This window comes from Mastigoproctus giganteus, chromosome 3 (assembly GCF_048544385.1).
Source record: "Mastigoproctus giganteus isolate SK-2022 chromosome 3, ASM4854438v1, whole genome shotgun sequence".
NCBI classification, from domain to species: domain Eukaryota; kingdom Metazoa; phylum Arthropoda; class Arachnida; order Uropygi; family Thelyphonidae; genus Mastigoproctus; species Mastigoproctus giganteus.
This window is the reverse complement of record NC_143577.1, coordinates 109,252,214-109,279,290: the sequence shown is the minus strand read 5'-3', so window position 1 is coordinate 109,279,290 and position 27,077 is coordinate 109,252,214. Positions and strand designations below refer to the sequence as shown.

At 39.1% G+C, this 27,077-nt stretch overlaps 1 protein-coding gene across 6 annotated transcripts in view; it reads left to right on the top strand.

Moving 5' to 3' along the window:
- Cad74A (cadherin 74A) overlaps window positions 1-27,077 on the top strand; it is a 748,720-nt gene that overhangs the window by 77,667 nt on the left and 643,976 nt on the right. For all 6 annotated transcript variants that reach the window (XR_016546733.1, XM_090369392.1, XM_090369388.1 and 3 more), the window contains one exon: window positions 1,757-1,906. Coding sequence is in view for 5 of the 6 variants with exons in the window: in XM_090369392.1 (XP_090225518.1) it covers window positions 1,861-1,906 (46 nt within the window). In the remaining variant the exon portion in view is untranslated. The remainder of the gene's footprint in view (window positions 1-1,756; window positions 1,907-27,077) is intronic.

Here is a 27,077-nt window from a genome sequence, read left to right as displayed (position 1 = left end):
CAGATTTCCATCTATCGGTATTATCGCAAATGCAACAAGATCGAGTTTACTACCCATTTATAATAGATTGCACTAACAGAAAAGCCCAATAAACCGGAAACTGCAATTTTTTTTTATTGTTTTATGGTTGTGACCTCCAGAAATGTGCTTTAGAAAAATATCACAGAGGTGTTCAAAATTGATTCTTATAACAAAAGATGTGATTCTAATAAACAATGAAAGTGTAGTGCAGTTTACTGATTTGATTCAGCTTTTGAAATTTGATTTTACAAAGTGGCTGATTCTAATAACTAGTAATCACTATAACCGGCACTTGCCCTACTTGGAAAGTTGGGTCCATTGTTGGGGTCCATTGTTGCTTTCTATATATCAAAAATCAATATCTTTGATGAACTTATTGATTTTTGATATTGTTGAAGCTATATCAACTTAATGTCTAAATTTTTAGAGGATGTTCAAACATTAGCAAGGTGGTTAATGACAGTAATAATGTTAAGCTACAGCAACAAGATCTAGAAAATTTAGGCAGATGGGCTGAGAAATGGTAGTTGAAGTTTAACTTTGACAAATGCAAGGTACATTTGGTAGCAGTAATGCCACATTAAAGTACCAACTGTATGTACTATGTTCAGGGTAGTGGAAAATTAAAAGACCTGGGGGTAATTGTGTAATTATATATTAGGTTTTCTGAGCAGTTCTGAGCCAGAGAAGCTCATGGGGTCTTGTCAATGATATACAGAAATTTTGCCAGTAGGGTAAGAAGGTAAGAATTATTCTATTGTACAAGTCAATGGTTTGGCTGCCTTTTGACTATTGCATACAGGTCTGGTTAGTGATCTAAGTAACCACTGCTCATCTTCATTTTAGGGCCTGTACACTACTCAACTTACCAGACTTGTGTATAGGTCTGGTTAGTTGAATAGTATACAGGCTCTAAAATGAAGATACCACAGTTTAGGAGGATTTGGATCTGCTGGAATGTGTGCAGAGAATGGCGACGAGATTGGTGACGGGAACAAAAGGGGTGGTCTTACCAAGAAAGGCTTCAGTTCTATAAATTGCAGCATTTGGAGACTAGGCATCTGCCAGTTATGTGATTGATGTGTTTAAGGCTTTAAATGAATTGAGCAAGCTCAGTGCTGATGGCATTCTTCCTCTTGCTTAGACTACACACACGAAGGGGCATAAATTCAAATTGAAGATTGCCTGATAGATGTGGAAACTTTCTTTCAACCAGTGAGTGGTTGATTGTTGGAACAAACTACCACTTTTTTTTTTTTTTTTGGTTGATGATTTATAAGCTTGCTCTCTTTCATCATTTGTCACTGCTAATACTAATAGTGAAAAAAAAAAAATTGTTTCAGTACCTTACTTTGTATCTACTGTTGTTTATATCTCTTTCATCTCTTTATGTAGGCTAATAAATAATGGAAAATTTTCACTCCAAGAAAAATAATTTTTTTTCAAACTTTTTTATATTTATTGCTGACTATGAATTAAAATTGAGTCCTTTGAATGCATCTTAATTGTGTCTTAATGTGTCTGTAACTAACTTTCATAGAATTGTGTAGCTCATAGTAATTTAATCTGATATGCTTGAACATCCTGCCTTCTAGCATATTGAATAAGCTGCAGGTTACTTTATTATTTGCAACATATTACATTAAAACAAAATTATTATTAAATATTCGTGATTTTAGATTATAGGATTAATTTTTTATATATTTATAAAACAGCATTTTTTGTTTTATTTCAGATGTATGTGAGAAAAAATTTAAGGGTAAAATAAAACCCTTGATCTCTAAAAATGTTGGTTATAAAGAGAAAACTATAGTATAGTATATTTCTCAGGAAAATAACATGATATCTCCTGTTCATATTCTAGTCCTACTTGTAACGTTTATAGGTAAGCATTATAAAAATATTAAATAATAAACTTCTTTTTAAATTTGGTATATCCATGTGGCCAAATACTTACTTTGAACAACAAATTCATGTGTGTGCTTATGTATGTGTGTGTATATATATATATATATATATATGTGTGTGTGTGTGTGTATATATATATATATATATATTTTTTTTTTTTTTTTGCTTTTCTGTAATAATTAATTGTTCTTACAGATTATTTGCTAAACAGCTGCTAATCAAATTTATAGTCATTTATTTCAAAAATGACTATAAATTTGATGTAGCATCTACCATTTTCAAAAAATATTAAAATTTATTGTTTCTGAATAACACGTAAAGTATATATTAAAAGGATGTTGAAAATGAGAGTGTAGCTGAAAAAAGAGTTTGGTTGAAAAATTTTACAGAACTGAATGCTACTCAGAATAATTGAACAGAAGGTAGTAAACATATATAGCTGACATTACTTTATGTTGAACTGAAATAGTGTTCCACTGCATTCCCATCCATTCCAACCCTTGACTGGAAATGAAGTTACCAAAGAAACTTCTCTTATAATGAATTTTTCACATGTGCCAAATCTGAAATAAAAGCTTCTTGAATAATAGCGACAAAGGAAGGTAGGTTTAATATTAGGAAGGTTTAACATTACAAGAAAAATTCTAGTTTATTGACCTCTGAATAAGCAATATTATTTCATATGCCCAGGACAGGATATTCAATATTCACACACCAGGAGGAAACAAGAGGAAGTAATACTTGATCTGATTATCAGCAGTGATTCATCGTGCATTAAGAATTTGCAGGTAAAAGACCCACTGGGTTGCAGCAATCGCAGTGTGCTAATGTGGAATTTAATTAAACACATAACTACTGTCAAGCAAAAAGGGAAAGGTTTTTGCTGGAGGTAATCAAAGAAGCTACTAGGCTTTTCATACGAATGAAGAAATTCCATTCAAGGCTTAGACCTAAATGGATGCCAGATGAATTATTGAGACATGTGGCAGAGACGAAAAGTGCATGGGATGTATATAAATTATTAGTTGGTATAGAAGCCTATGTTAGATATAAATTAGTCTGTAATCAAGTCACTAAGGAGATTAGCCAAGCTAAGGCACATTATGAGAGGTCTCTGGCAAAAAATGCAAAGAAAAACAGCCAACTTCTATGCTTATATTAACAGGAAAAGGAAGGGATCGAGTCACATTGGGCCATGTTGATGACTATGGGTTAACTATTGATGACACTGCTCAGTTTGCAGATACAGTGAATAGGTATTTTGCATCTACATTCACACATGAGAAATTCTTTATGGGAGGGGAGGCCAAAAGTTTATCGAACTCTAACGAGGAGCTAAATGACATTGTAATACCTAAAAGAAAAATGGAGGATAAATTCTTGACTATGGACATAAAAAAGGCATTGTGAGGGTGGATGGAAGTTTTATAATTATAATAAGCGAAGCAGCAAAGCAGGTAAGCAAACCTTAGCCATAATTATGAGATTATCCTTGGATTCAGGGCGAGGTCCTCATTGACTGGAGATGTGCAAATTTATCCAAAATTCATAAAGGGGGATCAAAAGGTGATGTGAATCTATACAGACCTGATAGTTTAATATCTACTCAAGAGAAAATAAAAGAACCATTGGTTAAAGAAGTAATGAAGGATCATCTGGACAGGCATGTAATTATACTGAAATCATAGGTGGATTTGTTAAGGGGTGGTCTTGTCTAACCAATCTCATAGTTTACTAAGCAGCAGTGACCAAGGAAATGGATGCAAAAATATTTTTGATATCATATACTTGGATTTGTTAACAGGAGAGACTGCTTCTACAGGGATGGGATATGCTTAAATAGAAGGGTTGCAAGAAATATTTGCTGATGCTATCGTGGCAGCTTTAGGTGGGTCAGAAAACTGCTAGCTTAGGGGGGGGGAGATTAGCATTAGAAGAGATATATGATGCAAGAAAGCAAGCTTATACAGCATCAGCCAAAAAAAAAAAAAAAAAAAAACCCTCCCATTTCACCCCTTCATTCGTTCCAAATGCCTGTCCAGCTCAGCCTTAAATTTATTTAGGCACAAATTTATTAACTTGCACAAGAAAAGATGGAAGTCTGTTCCACCAATCAACCACCCACTGACTAAAGGCAAATTTCTGTACATCTATTCTGCAACTGTCTTTCCTCAATTTGAATCTATGCCCCTTCAGGTTCTTAATCTGAACAAGAGGAAGACTCCCATCAGCATTGAACCTGCACATTCCATTTACTGCCTTATACACCTCATTCAGATCACCTCGCAGGTGGGCACCTCCATAGCCAGGTGGGAAGGAGCAGCAGTGCATAGCACATGCTTCTTGATTAGACCGGGGTTCGAGCCCGTCACCACCAAATACAGAGGATGCGAAAAGGTCAGTGTAAAGTGTAAAGTGTGTTTAGGGTCTAACGGCACCAGGGGTTACCCCCATCTCCGTGTAGTCTACATTGTCACGTGTTACAGAACACTGTAAAGGCCAGAGATTTAAAAGTGTATGGATATTGTTGGATGTAGTGTCGTGTACCGTTGTTCATCTGGCTATTTAGCCGCTGGACCCCTACTGAGGCCCAACGTTGCCCACACTTAGCCCCGTGGAGGCAAGCCAGGTATACCAGTATTTTTAAATAAGTACTCTGGCAGGTCCTGCCACCTAATTTCCTGGGATTTCAGCTAGGACCAAAAAAAAAAAAAAAAAAAGGTGGGGGGTGCGCTAGAGGTTGGGTCAGGCCAAGGAGTTTTAAGTTATACAGTGTGGAATTTAGAATTTTGGGTGTAGGGCTAGGATAATTTTGACATGGGATGAACGCTAGTTGGAAAGCTAGAGGGGGAGGGGAGACTAAAGGCTGGGGGGGTGAGAGACAGAAGTATAGGGTCGATAGAGTAGATGACCCCAAAATCAGTGAGGCAGGCCCATGCCACACCAGAAGGAAAGAGGGGGTGGCAGGGAGGAGACAAGGGGACCTTCACCTCCTCCCGGCCAGGACAGGGGAGAAACAGGGCCGTGCAAGGGAGCACGGGTTCAGGATCGCCACGTGCCATTGGCAGCAATGCTGCGTGAAGTCATAGTTGGCAGAGTCCAGTCCGAGAAGGTAAGATTCGAGTAGTGCAGTCCTGGGACAGACAGGTCCCGTCCAGGTGGTGAAGTCATTTCAGTAGTGAGCTGCATGAAGATATATTTGGTAGAGTCAATCAGAGAGGATCAAATCCAAGTAGTGTCAATCCTGGGACAAAGAAGTCCCATCCAGATAGTGGAGTCATTTCAGTGGTGAGTCAACTTGGTGGGAGGCGAAGCCGGAGCGGCAGTCATGGTAGATGAAGGTGATGTTGAGACTGCATTGTAAAGGCACAATTATTGTGCAGGTTGAAAGGCTTCACGGGGATTGCAGTATGCTGAAGCAAGTAGTGGTCTTTACACATAGCTGATTAAGTCGTTTCATTGTCTAGTTGGGTCTGATTCTGTGGTTGTGGTAGGGTTTTCCGCCTCGTGAAGAGGCTCTGAGCAAAGTTCGAAAAGGCTGTATAGGTATGGTGGTCTTCCAGGAGATGTTGCTCCTGATCTCTAGGGATGAAATGAATTTGTGTGATGAGAGAAGATCTGAGGTCATCATATAGTAGGCAGTCATGCATCAAGTGATCCCAGGTTTCCTGGGCACCACAGGTGCAAAGGGGGCTGTCGGAAAGTCCAAGAAGGTTCAGTTTACTGTGAAAGGCACCATGCCCTGTTAGGAGGTATGTGGTTAGAAGGCCTGGGGAGAACCAGGATGGTGATTTGGGATATACTTTGCATATGTCTGGTATAAATTTGCGGGTGATGGCCCCTTTGGTGGATTCAGACCATCTGGCTTGCCAGGTCTGTTGTAAGTAGGTTAGGAGTCTGCTTTTTTCACTGGAATAGGTGTTAGCAGGATCCGTGGTAAAAAGGTGGTAGACTTTCCTCTGCTGAGCTGATACAGCATCCCCACATAGGCCACCTCAAGGTCTAGGGGCAGTACACCGGCGAGGACCTGTAGGGCGTGCGTGCTGGAGGTGCAACATGCTCTGGTTATTGTAAGGAGAATTGGCCATTGAATAATGTTCAGCTTTCTTCGTCCTACCACAGTGGAGGCTTTGTTGAACCATATGCCAGAACCATAGGTGATAGCTGGTATGAATATGGCTTTATACAGTAAGGCTGGAGTGCGTTTTTTGAGCCCCCAATCTCGGCGGGTCACCCTGGCAACCAGTGCAATGAAATTTCTAATTTTCTTCTGTAGATAGTTGAGATGTGGGAGAAATGTTAGTTTGCTGTCGATGATAATTCCAAGGAGAGTTTCAGCTGAGTAACAAGCTTGATGGTTGTGCCATGTGTCTTGATTTGAGGCGGCCTCCGTGGATCAAGATAGCCCTTCAGGAGAATGGATTGGGTTTTTGTGGATGAGATGGTCAGATGGTTTTTCCAGACCCACGCTTGCAGGGTGGTAAGGGCTCTGTTGGCAGATACTTCAAGTTGAGCCCTGGAGTCCCCTGCCAGGATCAGGGAGAGATCATCAGCATATGCCAAGGTCTGGACATCGCCTAAGTCAGTACTGAGAAGCTCGTTGAGTACAGAGTTCCAGAAAAGGGGGCCCAGGACAGAGCCCTGAGGGCAACCTCGGTGGACACGACGGTTCACACTGGAGAAGGGAGCCTGAACCACAATGCTCCTGCCACTGAGATAGCTGGTAATGCAGTTGTAGAGAATTCCTGGGAGCTCAGCGCGTCTCAGCCGTCCGAGGACGCTAGGCCACCATAAGGTGTCGAATGCCCCAGCAAAGTCGATCGAGATGACAAGGAGGTACTTCTGGGTGCAGTTCCTGGCAGCATTTGTAATGGTCTCCAGCGCATCGACCGTAGACATGCCTGGTTTGAATCCAAATTGATTTCGTGCTGGTAGCTGTGCAGTACTGTAGTGGTTTTCCAGTCTCCGTCTAAGGAGCTGCTCAAAAACCTTACTCAGCACAGAAAGGAGAGCAATAGGCCTGTACGAGTCAGGGCGATCATGCGGTTTAGTTGGATTTTTGAGTATGAGCCGAATGGACGCAGTTTTCCAATCAGTTGGGAACCATCCCTTTAGCAGGCAATGGTTGAAGAGGTTTAGCAGGGTTTCTGGAGCGAATTCAGCAACTTTTTTAATTATTTCGGGCTCAAGCATGTCCAGGCCTGGTGACTTGTTATTTCTCAGTCTCCCAACAGCCATAGAGAGAGAGAGATCCTCGACGTTGAAAGGCTCTTCCACGAGTGTTGAGTTATAGTTGTTATTGTCGAGGCAAAGCTGCTGTTGTTCTGGTGAGTTGTCATCTGGTGGCTGTTTGAAAGAGTAATCAAGTATGTTTGAAATTGAATGCTGCCAGGTGGAGGTCATGTGGCCTTGTGGGGTGATTGTGGAGCGAATAACTTCTCCTCTTGGCAGTTTGTTTGTTGTTACTTTTGAAAGGTCAAGGGAATGACCACCACATATTCCCGGAGCAATATGGCCTTAGTTGCTAATGCTCCTAAAAACCAAATAACAAACAAACAAACAAACCTCGCAGGTGCCTAGTCTCTAGACACTGCAATTTGCAGAACCTAAGCCTTTCTTCATAAGAGTACCCCTTTGTTCCCCTCACCAATTTTGTCACCCTTCTTTGTACTCATTCTAGCAACTCCTCATCCTTTCTAAAATGAGGCCCCCAGACCTGTACGCAGTACTTTAGGTGTGGCCTGACCATTGCCTTGTAAAACCGGATAATCACCTCAATGTCCCTACTAGCAAAATTCCTATATATTATTGACAAGACTCCCTGACCTGCCCTGGCAGCCTGTCTGCACTGCTCAGTGAATTTCATATTGGACTGGATGATTACCCCCAGGTCTTTTTCACTTTCCACTTCCCTGAGTATAGTACCACACAGTTGGTACATTTCTCTTGAGTTATTGCTACCCATATGCAGTACTTTGCATTTGTCAATTCTAAACTTCCGTTGCTACTTCTCAGCCCATTTACCCAACTTATCTAGATCCAGTTCGAGTAGAATACTGTCTTTACTGTCGTTAACAACCCTGCCAACCTATGTATCAGCTGCAAACATGGACATTAAGCCTGATATACCTTCATGAATATCATTGATAAATATACAAAACAACAGTGGGCCCAACACTGAACTATGGGGCACTCCACTAATAATTTAAAAATGCAAAAACCTTGGAAGGTGCATTATGGCGACAGAAGCTGATGTGCCAACAACTAACGAAAAAAAAAAAAAAAGGACATGCACCTATTCTTATTCTTAGTTACCCTAACACAGCCAATGTATTTACTTGTTTCATGATGACTGCCATCATTCCCTGAAACCCCCAGCATCCCACTCTCCATGTGGCTGCTCATTCTAATAGAAGTAGTGCAAGAATCACCTTCACCTCTGCCTACGGCTACTTTTAACCTTTTAGTCTATAAATTTTACAGACTAACCTTTTAGTCTGTAAAATTTTGGCTGCTGATGACGAGGCTCCTGTGAGGTGATCTGATTGAGGTGTATAAGGCTTTGAATGAGTTGCGCAGGCTCAATATTGATGGCATTCTTCCTCTTGCTCAGATTACGTACTTGTGAGTTGAGGAAAGACAGTTGTAGAAATTTGCATTTAGCCAGTGAGTGGTTGAATGTGAATCAAACTTCCATCTGTTGTTGATAGCTTAATTTTAAGTTTACAGCATAAATAAATTCAAGCGAGAACTGGACAAACATTTGGAGCAGATGGGGAGATGAATGGGAAATGGGTTTTTTCTTTTTTTTTTTTTTTTTTTTGGCTGATGCTGTTTAAGCTTGCTTTCTTGCATCATATGTCACTACTAATGCTAATGACACTAATGAGTACAACAAACAGTTGCACAGAGAAATAGAATGGGCCAGTAAATCAGGTTCTGTTATAATGGGGGATTTTAACTTCCCAGATATTGACTGAAACTTGTGGTTGGTCACTCTCACACTAGCAAGACTTTTCTGGATTTATTGGATGATTGTTTTCTGCAGCAGCGTGCTCGAGAGGCAACCAAAGAAGGTAATACTCTTGATCTGGTTATCAGCAGTAATTATTCTTGCATTAAGAATTTGCACATAAAGGAACCATGGCAGTGATCACAGTGTACTGATGTGGAATTTACTTCAAGATATCACTACAATCGCGGGTAAAAGGAAGGTTTATTGCTTTTGTACAGCTGACTACAGTGGTTTCAGACAGGCTTTAAATTCTATACAGTGGGACCAACTGATGATGTTACCAATGGCAAATTCTCACCATTCAAGGAACTAATCATGGAAGCTACTAGGCTTTTCATACCTATTAAGAAATATTGTTCATGGTTTAGGCCTAAATGGATTTGGGCATTCTTCTACATTCTTCTGCTACAAGTCTCATTCATGAATTAATGAGACTTGTAGCAGAGAAGAAAAATGGATGGGATGCATATAAATTATCAGATGACACAGAAGCCTATGGCAGATATAAGCTGTTCTGTAATCAAGTCAAAAAGGAGATTAGGCAAGTGAAGGCAGATTATGAGAAATCTTTGGCAAAGGATGCTAGGAAAATCAACAAGGATTTCTTTACTTATATAAACTCTAAAAGAAAGGAGATGAATCAGATTGGTCCACTTGATATCGATGGTTCGACAGTTGATGATCCTGCTCAGATAGCTGATAATCTGAATGAGTATTTTGCATCTACATTCACACATGAAGAGTTATTAAGGGAGGAAAATGCCAGAAGTTTATCAAACTGTAACAGGCTGCTTAATGATTTTGTAATAACTGAGAGCAAAGTGGAGGAGAAATTGTTGAAGTTAAACATAAAAAAGGCACCTGGAGTTGATGGGATCTATCCAGTTATATTAAAGGAGCCAGCAAAGGAACTAAGCAAATCCTTAGCCATTATTATGAGAGCATCCTTGTACTCAGGGGAAGTCACCACAGACTGGAGATGTGCAAATGTATCCCCAGTTCACAAAGGGGGCTCTAAGGGTGACACGAGTAATTACAGACCAATTAGTTTAATTTTTGTTCTGGGTAAAATAATGGAGTCACTGGTTAAAGATGCATTGCAGGATCATCTAGACAAGACTGCAGCAATAATTCAGACACAGAATGGGTTTGTTAAGGGAATGTCTTGTCTGAGAAATTTGATTGGATATTATGATGCGGTTACAAAGGAACTAGATGCAAAAAATAATTTTGATATTATATACCTAGATGTCAGGAAAGCTTAACACTGTTGGGCATGAAAGATTGCTATACAAATTGGAGCATTATGGTATTAAGGGTAAGTTGCTACAATGGATAAAAGGGTGGTTGAGTGGGAGAAGACAGAGAGTGATAATCAATGGGCTCTTTGTGGACTAATGTTATTAGTGGAGTGCTCCAGGGTTCAGTGTTGGGCCCAATGTTGTTTTGAATATTTATCAATGATATTCATGAAGGTATATCAGGCTTAATGTCCAAGTTTGCAGATAATGCAAAGGTTGGTAGGGTTGTTAATGATAGTAATGGCAGTGTGCTACTGCAACAGGATCTAGAAAATTTGGGCAGATGGGGTGAGAAGTGGCAACTGAAGTTTAACCTTGACAAATGCAAAGTACTGCATATAGTTTCAAGTAACCCCAGAGGAAAATACCAAATGTGTGGTACTACACTTAGGGTGGTAGAAAAAAGATCTGGGAGTGATTGTGCAGTCAGATATGAAGTGTTCTGAGCAATGCAGATAGGCTGCCAGAGAATGTCATGGGGTATTGTCAATGATATACAGTAATAATTTTGCTAGCAGGGAAAAGGAGTTGATTATTCCTTTGTATAAGGCAATGGTCAAGCCATGCCTTGAGTACTGGGTACAGGGGGTGCCTCCGTAGCCAGGTGGGAAGGAACAGCAGTGCGTAGCACGCTTCTTGATTAGACCGGGGTTCGAGCCCGTCACCACCAAATACGGAGGATGCGGAAAGGTCAAGGAATGACCACCGCATATCATGGAGCAATATGGCCTTAGTTGCTAATGCTCCTGAAAACCAAATAACAATAACAACTGTGTACAGGTCTGGAGGCCTCATTTTAGGAAGGATGTAGAGTTTCTTGAGTGTGTACAGACAGGGCAACAAGATTGGTAATGGGAACGAAGGGGATCCTCTTACCGAGAAAGGCTTAAGTTCTGAAATTGCAGCGCCTGGAGACTAGGCACCTGTGAGGTGATGTAATTGAGTTGTATAAGGCCTTGAATGAGGTGAGCATACTGAATTCTGATGGGATTCTTCTGCTTTCTCAGATTACGAACCTGAGAGGGCATAAATTCAAATCGAGGAAAGACAGTTGTAGAATAGATGTGTGGAAATTTGCCTTTAGCCAGCGGGTAGTTAATTTCTGGAACAAACTTCCATCTGTCATTGTGGAAGTTGATAGCTTAAATATATTCAAGGAGGAACTGGACAAACTTATTCTTGCATTAAGAATTTGCAGATAACGGAATCAGTTAAGTTCCTTTATGCAACATTCAACCACATGCTGTCTAAAGGAATGGTTGTGTGAAACTGTTTTTTTTTTTTTTTTTTGGCTGATGCTATATAAGCTCATACGCTTGCTTTCTTGCCTCACTACTACTACTACCAAATCAGGAAGGCTTTTGATATTGTTGCATATAAAAGTCTGCTGTACAAAATGAAGCAATGTGGCATTAAGGGCATGTTACAGATATGGATGAAAGGATGATTAAGTGGAAGAAGACAAAGAGTGGTTATCAATGGGCACTGCACTTTAGCATTAGGAGTGGCATGTGATGCAAGAAAGCAAGCTTATGCAGTATCAGCCAAAAAAAAAAAAAAAACAAAACACTTCCCATTTCATCCATCCCTTCCCTCCAATAGTTTGTCCATTTCTTCCTTGTATTTATTTAAGCTTTGAACTTACACAACTACAGATGGAAGTTTGTTCCAGCATTCAACTTGCTGGAACAAACAAAAGCCACTTGCTGCCTAAAGGCAAATTTCTGCTCATCTCTTCTGCACCCTCTTTCCTCAATTTGAATTTATGCTACTCAAGCGTGTAATCTGAGCAAGAGGAAGACTTCCATCAGCTTTGAGCTTCAAACCATTCAAAGCCTTAAACAACTCAATCAGATCACCCCACAATTGCCTAGTCTTCAGATTCTGCAGTTTGCAGAACTGAAACCTTTCTTTGTAAGAGCATCCCTTTGTTCACCTCAACAATCTCGTTGCCCTTCTCTGTACTCATTCCAGCAACTCTACATGCTTCCTAAAATGAGGCCTTCAAATCTGTATTCATAATCAAGGTGTGGCCTGACCATTGTCTTATACAAAGGAATAATCACCTCCTTATCTCTGCTAGCAAAATTCCTGTATGTCATTGACAAAACTCCATGAGCTGCTCTAGCAGCCTGTCTGCTAGAGGGACTTTATATCTGATTACCCCTCAAGTCTTTTTCATATTACACTACCCTGGGTGTTGTACCACACAGTTGGTGCATTACTCTGGTTATACTGAAACCTATATACTGTACTTTGCAGTTTTCAACGTTAAACTCCAGTTGCCACCTTGCAACCCATCTGCCCAACTGTTCTAGATCCTATTGCAGCAACATACCTTCATTACTGCTATTAACAACCCTTCCAACGTTTGTATCATCTACAAACTTGGATTTTAAGCCCAATATACCTTCATCAATATCATTGAGAAATATACAAAACAATAATGGTCCTAACACCGAATTCTGGGGGACACCTCTAATAACATTAGTTCACAAAGAGTAGTGTTCATTGATTTCCACTCTTTGTCTTCTCCTACTCAATCGTCCCTTTATTCATAGCAGCAACTTGTCCCTAATGCCATACTACTACTCCGATCTGTACAGTACTCTTTTATGTTCAACAGTATCAAAAGCTCTGAAGTCCAAGTATATGAGATCAAAATTATTTTTTACATCTATTGGAAAACCAAGGTTTAGATAAAGGACGAGATTTTAAAGTGGAGTGTGGGATAAAGGATTCCATTCCTGCAAGATTAATTTCACTGACACGATCTGAACAAACGTTGACATCAGAAGTTTTGAAACAGTAATCCGGCCAAGGAAAAGAAGAAAAGAAATCTCGCAGGTCATCCCATTTTGCATTCTTGTAATGCCAAACAATACGAGGTTGGGAATAGCCATGAGATAAATGCTCCATTGGAGAAGAGACAATCACCAAGTTGTGACCTGAGGTGCTTAAAGGACCTCTCACTTCGACCGTGTACTTAGAAGGGTTGTTTGTGAGAAAAAGATCAAGCGTGTTGGCTGTATGGTTAGGATTGTCCAGTATTCTTGTAGGTAAAGGAACAATCTGTGCAAGGTCATTAGTAATTGCAAAAACCACAGCATCTTGACCACTGGGTCAATGTGACTAGAAAATGGAAGCTAGCTGGAGTTGTGAACATTAAAATCACCAAGGAAAATTACCTCATTGTTAAGAAAGTTGGACTGGAGAAATTCAAGTTTGCAAAGAGAGGAAGTCAGAGCTCCAAGTGATTAGTGGAGTTAGGAGAGCGGTAGAGACAACAGATGAATTTGCCACAATGAGGTAGAGAGATTTTGAGCCAGAGAAGATCGAAAAGAGGAGATTCCAAATTAACAAGTCTCTGACAGGGAATATCGGAACAGACATATGCAAAAGTACCACCTTTAGGGTGAAAGGAATCATACAGTGAATAATTTGGGCAACTGAGATGAGCAGTAGTTGAATCAACCGATAACTGAGATTCTGTCAGAAAAAGTACATGGAGTTTGGCAGACTGCAAGTGGAAATGAACATCATTGAGATTAGAATTGAGACCACATATATTTGTGAAATGAATTAGGAAGTGTTTGGGAAGTTTAGATCTTTTTTGCAGATAAACTTACTCTATTAGTTTGACAATTCATGGTGTATTCAATAGTAAAGAAAAGTGGGAAGGACATGCTGTATGAAGTAATGAAATTTTTGGATATGGTGTACACATGGTAAGAATATACCCAGATCTTTGACATAATGTGGCCTCGACAATGCCCCCCGCATACACACTACTCGGACTCCTCCGGTCACTATCTGGCAGAGTAGAGGTTGCAATATTATACGCTAGCTGATCTGGAAGCCTCCTAGAGAGTTACCAATAGGTTCGGTCTGGTGTAGTAACTAGTGGCTGGCCTGCGAACACCGTTTTAGAGCTGTATCCTCAAAATGTAAGGAAGATTGGATCTCGTCATGATGTTCATCATAACCTCAAAAGTCATCAATCCTACTGAATGATGGAAGAGATTATTATTATTATTATCAGCCATATGGTGCAAGGAAGCCTGAGGCTTATGCTGCACCAGCCAAAAAAAATTACATAGTTACCCTCAGAGACAGAGAAGTAGAAAGGAGTCACCAAGAAAGAAGAATGATGATATCCAGCTCGGGACTCTGGGTGTGTCAAGCCCACACTCACCAGATGTGAGCCCCAGGGGTTATTGTGGCAAATATTAAACTGCCATATAATACCATGGCAGGTGAAACGAGCATAAGCACTACATATAAACAAATATCTCATATATAAAATTTATCAAAATACTGTAGTTAACGTTACGAAGAGGGCGATGATAAGACGTTGCCAAAGGATAAGGGTTTTCTTGGCGCATAATAGCCACTGATGCTAATTAACCATTTTTTTTTTTTTTTTTTTTTAAATTTTAAACGAAAGGATACGGTACAGTGACAATAGTATGAGAAAATTTTGATGAAAGAAAATGAGCAGTTAAGAACTTCAACCTACGTACATTAAAGTCTATCTAATATCTTAAAGGAATGCGCTTAGTCTAGGCCAGTGACGACGTAATAAAGCCAGCAATTCAGTCACTAAAGAAGTGGTATAGAAAATACCACGAAATGTCTGTAAAGTATCCGTAGTCCTGTAATTAAGGGCAAATTTTACCTTATGCAAGATTAAGTGAGTTTCACTTCTTCCCAGTTCGATACACTTGAGCGACATGCTGCTTCGGGATTAAAAAAAAAAAAAAAAAAAAAAAAGGCAATGCTATTAAGAAACATATTTAATTAATAAAGATAAATATATATAAATTATGGAAAAGGAACCATTCTGCTTCAAATCACAACAAACATTTCAACAGACTGAGAAGGCACATTTGTTATCATTATAATAATCACTATAATAATATATAATAATCATTACTATTATAAGAATATATAATAATACAACACAATATAATAATTATATTGTGTATATAATAAAATTATATAATAAAAATCCAGGTAATCCTTTAGCGATATAGTAATGACTGTTAAAATGTAATGTGGTATTATTATACCACATTACATTTTAACAGTCATTACTATATCGCTAAAGGATTACCTGGATTTTTATTGAAGTTACCAATTTTTGCTTGGTTCCTGAATTTATGAGTCAACGGATTAGAACTACTACTTTTTCCCTTAGTCCAACGTTTGCCTCGACCCTTCGTCGAACCACGCGCTAACCTAAAACTTCTGCCCACCATTTTGCACACGCACGTGTTTTCACTCCAACTATAGAGTTACACACACTACGAAAACATTGACAGTAAATAAGCGCAAATGAAAATCTGGCATATTTCCGTCCTATTAGATCACATCACACCATGCGGCCACCAGTGTTAGGCGTTGTAACCAATGGTAACAGTGTCAAATATTCTTTATATATATGACGAGTTTGATTTTTACGCCAAAGCAACTAAAGTTACAAAGTTCTTGTTGATGGGGAAGTGTTGAGTGGAACTTAGCTCTGGAGACTAAACATGGGTTTCACCACTTCAAGCCTCCAATAAGCAAAGTGATGGTATTGCACCGGTTGATGAGAGTCATCTACCACCTAGTACCATCTACTACCTACTACCGCCTGGTAACACAGAGGGGGCGGCATTCCTCTATGTGGTGTGGGTGCCACATCTCGACACTTGCTTACGTTGGTTCACACCTGGGTGGTCACCCTCCGTGTGTTTGTGCTATACCCAGGAGGTTATACCCAAGATTACTAACAGTCCCACCATCATGAAGCTGCAAGCAGAGGATTTGGCTGTCAAGACCGTTCAGACTTCGCCAAAATTGGGCCCACTTGACTTGAGTGTCACCCGAATATCAGTTCCATTTAGGCCTAAACTTTGAACAATATTTCTTAATTGGTATGAAAAGCTTAGTAGTTTCCCAGATTAATTCCTTGAATGCTTTCCATTTAGAATTTGCTATTCGAATATCATCAGTTGATTGAACTGTATATAATTCAAAAACTGTCTGAGACCACTTTCGTCACCTTTATGAAGGCAAAGACCCTTCCCTTTACTCATGATAGTAGTTACATATTTAAGTAAATCCCATATTGATGTACTGTGATCACTGCCACCTAGTGGTTCCTTTATCTGCAGATTTTTAATGCATGAATAATCACTGCTGATAATTAGATCACGAGTATTACTCCTTCTAGTTGCATCTCAAACATGCCACTGTAGAAAACAGGCATCCAATAAATCCGCGAAAGTCATGTGAGTGACCAACCCAAAAGTTCCAGTCAATATCTGGAAAGTTAAAATCCCCCATTATAAGGCATTCTGATTTTCTGGCCCAGTCTATTTCTCTGTACAGTTGTTTGTTATATTTGTCACAGTTATGTGGCCTACAATACACTCCTACTCTCATTTTTGCTTTTCCAGTGCTTATGTCTCTGCAAACTGACTTAACATTGCACTGGCTACCCATGTCAACTGGATGCACTGCCTTAGAGTGATTCTTCCTTCTCTCTCTCTCTCTTCCAGACAGAGGGATCGTTCCTCTCTCATCTAGACCACATCATTGTAAATTTTTTTTTTTTTTTTGGCTGATGCTGCATAAGCTCATACACTTGCTTTCTTGCATCACATGCCACTACTACTGCTACTACTACTACTACTACTACTACTACTGCAATTTTGTCCAGCAGATAGGACAGCTTTCACCCCCCATAACAACCAAATTTCTAATTTGGCAACGAAAATAACTGCACTGCGAAACAGAGGAGACATTCCTCTTCCCCAAAAATTTAAAAATTTTTTTATTAATTTGTTTTAAGGTTATGGATAGCAAAATTACTTACTCCTTTTCTTATCTGCTTGACATAACTATATATTGTTAAACTGAAATTACATAAATTGTTTTGTGGATAGTATATCCACTCCCTTACACTAGTTAATTGCAATACTGTGTATGGACAATAAGTTTATGAACTCCCTCAAGAACATCTAAAGAACATCATGTCTAAAGAGAAAAACACCTTAGACAGGGAGAGACAATCTTCCCAAATGGCAAGACAAGATAATGCCGACTGTCCACCGCTGGAAGTGACATCGTCCTTGCCACACATGGACACAGAGAGGCACTGGCAGTGTCCATGCCTCGTGACCTGACAATGGCCCCTGAAGAATTCACAGCAGACTTAGCTAACCTTCAGGAGACATTCATTAAGATAGTCAATGTTGCTGGCAAGGAATTCCCCAGGGAAGCAGAGGAAGATTCCTGAAGCCTGCAAGAAGCAAATGAAACGATAAACCAAAACCAGATGATGGGAACAAGCATGTTATATTATGTATTTGCCCTAAAAGCCAACCTACTTGATAGCTTGAAGCAAGGGGCTAAAGTGAAACTACATACGATCCTTGTATTTCCAATGTGGTTGCTCATGGAAACCACATTGGAAAGGAGAAGTTAAGATCCAGATTCAACTTAACATTCCCACACCTGTAACAAGCTATGCCCAGATCATTGCTGGTTGGTTGGTTGGTTTTGATTTTATTGGCGCATTAGCCAGATTATGGCAAACAGCAACCAAAAGCCTACCGAGTCAGTAATCTCCTCCCCCGACTCAAACAAGTCCAAACATCCTAATCATACGAGCAGGGAGAGAGGGCGCTGACCAAGTACTGGCCACACGCATAGTTTTTGTGCTCCGTTATTTGTTGTGCCGTTTATTGGTTTCAAGTGTCACATTTTGATTTATTTTGTGTCCATGGACATCAACTTTGAAAAGATCAGCCAAGGTAATTGAAAGGTATGGTCATTTTTATTAGCGTTGATCTTGCTGGGTCACAACGTGATTTTGCAGTGTATATTGTTATATTGTCAATTTTGTTAAAGTGAATAGTACCACAAATATTGCCTAAATATTGATGATAGTAATTATCGGGAACAGTAATTGAACAATTCTACAGCTACATATAACTTTCATGATGAATTTTGGATATTTTGCTAGCTTTTCTTGTTTGACTTTAGTACGCTGCTTAATAAACAAAGGCCTTTGTTCTCAGTGTACACCACGCGGTCAAGCCCTGTTTGAGTGACCGTTAGTGTAAGTTTGTAGCTACGTACCTCAAGATATATCAAGAATATTTATTGGTACTAAATTTATTTGATTCAAAATATGATAAATAGAAGTTACTAATTTCATTACATTTAATATATTGAGAACACATATATATATATATATATATATATATATATATATATATATATACTATCATTGAATTATATTAAATAAAATTAAATTATAATAAATAAATAAATAAATGATTAAGCATTCATTAGAGGTAGCGACATGCAATTCCTCCATATGAAGCTGAAATACATCCATTATTTTAAATTAAACAAAACATAAGCCAGCAGTATGGCAAAAACTGTAGAGCGAAAATTAACATAAAAATAACCCAAATAAACAATCGAACGAAAAGAAAAAATAGATATAAATAGTAGCCCAAAAACCCTAATATAATTTCGATCTTTAAATCCAATTAACAAATACTATACAAATTTTATAATAATGCCAATTAGTTATTAATTTAGCGGTACCCCCCCGAGAGGTACCAGTTCCGAAAGACGTGAAATATCACCCAAAAAGGGTTAAAGGAACTACCAAACGATAACCAAATCAAAATAAACTAAAATAAAATAGACTGACCATCATGCCCCATATCGACAGAGGACCACGAGGCCAATAATGGTCATGGAATCGCTGCATTTCAATCGACATACAAAACATCGCAAAGGCGGAAATATCGAAGAACCAAACCACCCTACCATTCTCCGATAGATCAACCAATGCAGAGGATTTGCATGGCGGTGGTCCTTATGCAGCGAAAATAAACTATAGAACAGACAGCACTCTAAAGCAGAGCCACACTACTGACATACTGTAAGCTGAATCAGCTTATATTGAAGAAAAAAGAAAATAGATGGCGGCACTGGCGTTGCTAAATTAGCATATCGACCCATTACTATTGAATTATATTAAATGTTGACGAAAATTAAATTATAATAAAAAATTAAAATAATTAAGCATTCATTAGAGGCAGCAAATTGCAATTCCTCCATATGAAGCCGAAATATATACTATCATTGAATTATATTAAATAAAATTAAATTATAATAAATAAATAAATAAATGATTAAGCATTCATTAGAGGTAGCGACATGCAATTCCTCCATATGAAGCTGAAATACATCCATTATTTTAAATTAAACAAAACATAAGCCAGCAGTATGGCAAAAACTGTAGAGCGAAAATTAACATAAAAATAACCCAAATAAACAATCGAACGAAAAGAAAAAATAGATATAAATAGTAGCCCAAAAACCCTAATATAATTTCGATCTTTAAATCCAATTAACAAATACTATACAAATTTTAGAATAATGCCAATTAGTTATTAATTTAGCGGTACCCCCCCGAGAGGTACCAGTTCCGAAAGACGTGAAATATCACCCAAAAAGGGTTAAAGGAACTACCAAACGATAACAAATATCACCCTCGGGGGGGTACCGCTAAATTAATAACTAATTGGCATTATTCTAAAATTTGTATAGTATTTGTTAATTGGATTTAAAGATCGAAATTATATTAGGGTTTTTGGGCTACTATTTATATCTATTTTTTCTTTTCGTTCGATTGTTTATTTGGGTTATTTTTATGTTAATTTTCGCTCTACAGTTTTTGCCATACTGCTGGCTTATGTTTTGTTTAATTTAAAATAATGGATGTATTTCAGCTTCATATGGAGGAATTGCATGTCGCTACCTCTAATGAATGCTTAATCATTTATTTATTTATTTATTATAATTTAATTTTATTTAATATAATTCAATGATAGTATATATTTCGGCTTCATATGGAGGAATTGCAATTTGCTGCCTCTAATGAATGCTTAATTATTTTAATTTTTTATTATAATTTAATTTTCGTCAACATTTAATATAATTCAATAGTAATGGGTCGATATGCTAATTTAGCAACGCCAGTGCCGCCATCTATTTTCTTTTTTCTTCAATATAAGCTGATTCAGCTTACAGTATGTCAGTAGTGTGGCTCTGCTTTAGAGTGCTGTCTGTTCTATAGTTTATTTTCGCTGCATAAGGACCACCGCCATGCAAATCCTCTGCATTGGTTGATCTATCGGAGAATGGTAGGGTGGTTTGGTTCTTCGATATTTCCGCCTTTGCGATGTTTTGTATGTCGATTGAAATGCAGCGATTCCATGACCATTATTGGCCTCGTGGTCCTCTGTCGATATGGGGCATGATGGTCAGTCTATTTTATTTTAGTTTATTTTGATTTGGTTATCGTTTGGTAGTTCCTTTAACCCTTTTTGGGTGATATTTCACGTCTTTCGGAACTGGTACCTCTCGGGGGGGTACCGCTAAATTAATAACTAATTGGCATTATTATAAAATTTGTATAGTATTTGTTAATTGGATTTAAAGATCGAAATTATATTAGGGTTTTTGGGCTACTATTTATATCTATTTTTTCTTTTCGTTCGATTGTTTATTTGGGTTATTTTTATGTTAATTTTCGCTCTACAGTTTTTGCCATACTGCTGGCTTATGTTTTGTTTAATTTAAAATAATGGATGTATTTCAGCTTCATATGGAGGAATTGCATGTCGCTACCTCTAATGAATGCTTAATCATTTATTTATTTATTTATTATAATTTAATTTTATTTAATATAATTCAATGATAGTATATATTTCGGCTTCATATGGAGGAATTGCAATTTGCTGCCTCTAATGAATGCTTAATTATTTTAATTTTTTATTATAATTTAATTTTCGTCAACATTTAATATAATTCAATAGTAATGGGTCGATATGCTAATTTAGCAACGCCAGTGCCGCCATCTATTTTCTTTTTTCTTCAATATAAGCTGATTCAGCTTACAGTATGTCAGTAGTGTGGCTCTGCTTTAGAGTGCTGTCTGTTCTATAGTTTATTTTCGCTGCATAAGGACCACCGCCATGCAAATCCTCTGCATTGGTTGATCTATCGGAGAATGGTAGGGTGGTTTGGTTCTTCGATATTTCCGCCTTTGCGATGTTTTGTATGTCGATTGAAATGCAGCGATTCCATGACCATTATTGGCCTCGTGGTCCTCTGTCGATATGGGGCATGATGGTCAGTCTATTTTATTTTAGTTTATTTTGATTTGGTTATCGTTTGGTAGTTCCTTTAACCCTTTTTGGGTGATATTTCACGTCTTTCGGAACTGGTACCTCTCGGGGGGGTACCGCTAAATTAATAACTAATTGGCATTATTCTAAAATTTGTATAGTATTTGTTAATTGGATTTAAAGATCGAAATTATATTAGGGTTTTTGGGCTACTATTTATATCTATTTTTTCTTTTCGTTCGATTGTTTATTTGGGTTATTTTTATGTTAATTTTCGCTCTACAGTTTTTGCCATACTGCTGGCTTATGTTTTGTTTAATTTAAAATAATGGATATATATATATATATATATGTGTGTATATAATAATATGCACAGTGCCGTGCTCCCAGTGGCTCCCCAGGACGAACACTAAAATTATCCGGTAAACTTGATATCTAAGGGTTAAGACTCCCCCCCCCCCCCCTCCCACTCGTAAAACTCTGAGACTCTGAACTAAACACTGCACCCCAGCAGCAAAGCAACTCAGCAACTGCCCTTCAGAACCTTTCATCCCGCGGATTTTCATCCTACAGATTTTCATCCTACAGATTTTCATCCTGATGCAAAAAATTATCTTGGCACCATTATCCAATTCTGGGAACACCAACATGCAGGAAGCGACCAATGAGATGAGGACTGTACCAGCCTCGAAAAAGAAGTGGAAGAAGCTGGACACGCCCAAACCTGACAGAGAAACACGAAGCCAGAGTGCTCAGCTAAAGGACACCCGGGAGGATTCCATCCCACACATTGAATTGACTGTGGAGAAAAAACAACCAGAGGCCTCTGTCCTCTTGGACCCCACCTGGCCAGAAGGCACATTGTTGGAAAAAGCTCAAATCCTGCATACCGCCCTTGAGGATCTCATGAAAGACTCTAACAACAGGATAACCACTGGTGTTAGGGGACAGATTGTTTCCCTCTGGACAAAGTTGGAGACAATTCTCTACCAGACAAACCTAAAATATGAAACAACTGCTGTGAAACTGGAGGCATACCTAGACGGTGGGACAAACAAAATGCAACAGTGCCCCCATCTTATGCATAAGTGCTGAGAATGTCAGCCGGTGAATCAACAATAAAAAGCAGTGTACCTGCTACAACGAAAAAGACCTTGCCAAAACAACCACACCTGGTGGTACTGCGACCAACAACCATTGAGGAAAATCAAGCAAGTGAACAAGGCAGTCTGCTGATGAGGCTAGTAGGGGCCAGACGTGTTCAAAGCCGCTAAGTGGATTTTTCTTATTTATTGATTTGAAATTATTGTTTTTCTAAAACTTTTGTAAATTTAGTAGTATAGCATTATTTTGTGATATTTCTGATTAATCTGGTGTATTTATTCTTTACTCGGCCTTGTAATTGCATAAAAGTATCGGTAAGGGTATCAAATCCACGTGTTACAAGTTACAACTCCGTTGAACGAGAAGTTTTTTAGCCATATTTAGCTGCTTATTGAATATTTTTTACATCAAATTATTTTTTGTAAGTACCTTATAGACCTAGTAAGGATCGTTAGTTTATTCTGGATCGAGACAGTGAGATTTGAAAGTTAATTAATACTTAAGTGCCCGTAGATTACCGTTCGTAAATTCCCGCCTTTGTCTTTGTCATACGATCGTTATATAACGAACCTAGATAGCGTTAGTATAGTATAGGTTATAATAGTTTCAGCGATCGGTAAAATCAATTAAACTTGTTGAACTTCGTTGGCATTTAAATTGCACTTTAACTAAATACATATACCGACTTAGATTACAAACGTAACATAATAAATTAATACATAACTGATACGGAAGTTATATAAAGGGAACTCGGAGATAGTTAATACTTGACACTAAAAAATATATATATCATTATAACTGTGTTGGGAGATAAGTTAGGGTTATAAATTGAAATTGAAATTTTATTTAAATTAAAAGTAATCATGACTCAGACCAGAGCAGCAAAACAAAAGGCTCAAGCTAATGGAAGTGCTGTGACTCAGAGGAGAACTGAGGGGGGCAGTTGCCTTCTGAATCACAGCCTTCTAAAATGCACAGCTTGCATGATGTTTGGGGAGCATTCAGGTACGGGACATGATATTGCCATGGGGGATGTCTTTGTGTGTGTGCGATGCAAGGAGTGTATCGAAATCAGGCAACAACTCAGCGTTCTTATGGGCCTATATGAGAGCTTGAAGGACTGGGTGGATGCCCTCGAAGGAACTAAATTGAGGGGCCCATCAAGTCTCAGCTGCTCACATCAACGCCAGAGCTTGCACTTGGTCATCGTGAAACACAGCGGCAACCCCCAAGGCAGAATGCGCTGGTCCCAAAGGAACTAGTAGTTGTTGGTGACTCTATTGTCAGGGAAACGGGGAACATGCTTTGTAAAAAGGATAGGTGGAACAGGACCAGGATATGTTGTTGTTGTTGTTTGGTTTTTGGAGCATTAGCAACTAAGGCCATATTGCTCCAGGATATGCGGTGGTCATTCCTTAACCTTTCCGCATCCTCCGTATTTGGTGGTGACGGGCTCGAACCCCGGTCTAATCAAGAAGCATGTGCTACGCACTGCTGCTCCTTCCCACCTGGCTATGGAGGCGCCCCAGGGTATGTCTGCCAGGGGCAAAGGTTGATGACGTTGTAGAGCAGATATCATCTTTTAAGGGCACAAAAGGTGATATAGTTGTACACGTTGGCACTAATGATATCAAGAGTAGGAGACCGGCAGAATTGCTTAACAAGTACAGGTCACTGTTGAAAAAAAGCCGTGAAATAGGGTTGAATTTGAAAGTGTCTGCAATTCTGCCCAGACACGATAGGAGGGAATATATGATGAGAGCCTTGTCGATCAATTCGGCCCTGGAAAGATTGTGCAAGGATCAAGGTGTAGAATTTTTTTCAGCCTGGACTGGACTTGTTAACAGGAGAGATTGCTTCTATAGGGATGGGATACACTTAAATAGAAAGGGTGCAAGAATATTTGCTGATGCTATCGAGGCAGTGTTAGGTGGGTCGGAAAACTGCTAGCTTGGGGGGATACAAAGACGAATAGATAAACAGTAGCCACTGGCAGAGGTGGAAGAGATTCTTGCACTGCTTCTATTGGAATGAGCAGAAGCCTGAAAAACAAGATTCAGGATATTTCAGAGACCGCTGGGAGTCATTGCTGTACAAGTAAACACATGGGTTGTGTTAGGGTAGCTAAGAATAGAAATAGGTGCATGTATACGTGCGTGTACACCAATGCTAGGAGTTTAGTAAATAAATTTGAGGAATTTGAGGTATTGCTCAAAACATCAAAGGCAGATATTGTTGGGATATCAGAGACTTGGTGTCACACAGATATAAGGAATGCAGAACTGGAATTTGGGGAGTACAACGTCTACAGAAAGGATAGACTGGATAGGAAGGGAGGAAGGGTTATGCTATTAGTTAAGAAATACATAAAATCCAAGGAAGTGAAGCCAGTGGACATCTCTGGACAGTGCAGTGTCGAGTCAGTTTGGTGTGACATAAGCATTGGGAGATCAAAATTGAGAGTAGGAGTGTGCTATAGGCCTAATGATTCTGATGAGTATAATAAGTAACTGTACAGGGAAATAGAGTGGGCCAGTAAATCAGAGAGTCTTATAATGGGACATTTTAATTACCCAGATATTGACTGGAGTTTGAGAGCTGGTCACTCACACACTAGCAAGGCTTTTGTGAATTTATTGGATGATTGTTTTCTACATCAGCATGTTCGGGAGGCAACTAGAGGGAGGAATACTCTTGATTTGATTATCAGCAGTGATTCTTCATGCATTAAGAATCTGCAGATAAATGAACCACTAGGTGGCAGTGATCACAGTGTGCTGAAGTGGGATTTACTCAAAGAGGTAACTACCATTAGGGGTAAAGGGAAGGGTTTTTGCTTTCGTAAAGGCGACTACAATGGACTGAGACAGTATTTAAATTCTATACAGGGGGACCAACTGATGATGTTACCAACAGCAAATGCAAAATGGGAAGCATTCAAAGAACTTAGCTTGGAAGCTACTAGGCTTTACATACCAACTAAGAAATATTGTTCAAGGTTTAGGCCTAAATGGATGTCAGATGAACTGATGAGGCATATGGCAGAGAAGAAACATGCATGGGATACATACAAATTAACACATGACACAGTAGCCTATGATAGATACAAGTTGATCTGTAACCAAGTTACAAAGGAGGTTAGGCAGGCGAAGGCAGAGTACGAGAAATCTTTGGCAAGGGATGCAAAGGAAAACAGCAAAGAGTTCTTTACTTATGTAAACTCTAGAAGGAAGGGGATGAATCAGATTGGTCCACTTGATATCGATGGGTCAACTGTTGATGATCCTGCTCAGGTAGCTAACAAACTAAATGAATATTTTGCATCGACATTCACACATGAGGAATTATTTAGTGAGGGGAAAGCCAGGGGCGTATTCAACTCTCGCAGTAAGCTAGAGAATCGTGTAATAACTGAGAGTAAAGTGGAGGAGAAATTGTTGAAGATAAACACAAGAAAGGCACCTGGGGTGGATGGGATCTATCCAGTTTTATATTAAAGGAGGCAGCAGAGGAAGTAAGCAAACCCTTAGCCATAATTATGAGAGCTTCCTTGCACTCAGGGTCAGGTAACCGCAGACTGGAGATGTGCAAATGTGACCCCCATTCACAAAGGAGGATCAAAGGCTGACACAAGAAGTTATAGACCTGTGAGTTTAACTTCTGTTCCAGGAAAATTAATGGAGGCACTAGTTAAAGAAGCACTGCAGGATCATTTAGACAAGACTTCTGTTATAGCTCGGACACAGCATGGTTTTTTTAAGGGGAAGTCTTGCCTGACCAATTTGATTTGATACTATGATGCAGTCACAAAGGAACTGGATGCAGGGAATAACTTTGATATTAACTTGGATCTTAGAAAGGCTTTTGATACTGTTGCACATGGAAGACTGCTGCACAAATTGGAGCAGTGTGACATTGGAGGCAAATTGCTGCTGTGGATAAAGGGGTGGCTGAGGGGGAGAAGACAGAGAGTGGTAATCAAGGGACACTGCTCATCGTGGACTAATGTTATTAGTGGAGTCCCTCAGGGCTCAGTGTTGGGTCCATTATTGTTTTCTGTATTCATAAATGATAGTGATGATTGGTATATCAAGTTTAATGTCGAAGTTTGTAGACGATACAAAGGTAGGCAGGGTTGTCAAGGACACTACTGACACTATGCTGCTGCAACAGGATCTGGAAAGGTTGAGCAGATGGGCTGAGAGGTGGCAAATGAAGTTTAACATTGACAAATGTAAAGTACTACACATGGGAAACAGCAACCCCAGAGCAACGTATCAACTCTGTGGAACTACACTGACAGTGGTAGAGAATGAAAGGGACCTGGGGGTGGTTGTGCAGGCAGATATGAAGTTTTCTGAGCAGTGGAGATGGGCTGCAAGAGTAGCTCATGGTGTATTGTCAATGATATATAGGAATTTTTCTAGAAGGGATAAGGAGGTGATTATTCCCTTGTATGAGGCAATGGTCAGGCCACACCTAGAGTACTGTATACAGGTCTGGAGGCCATGTTTCAAGAAG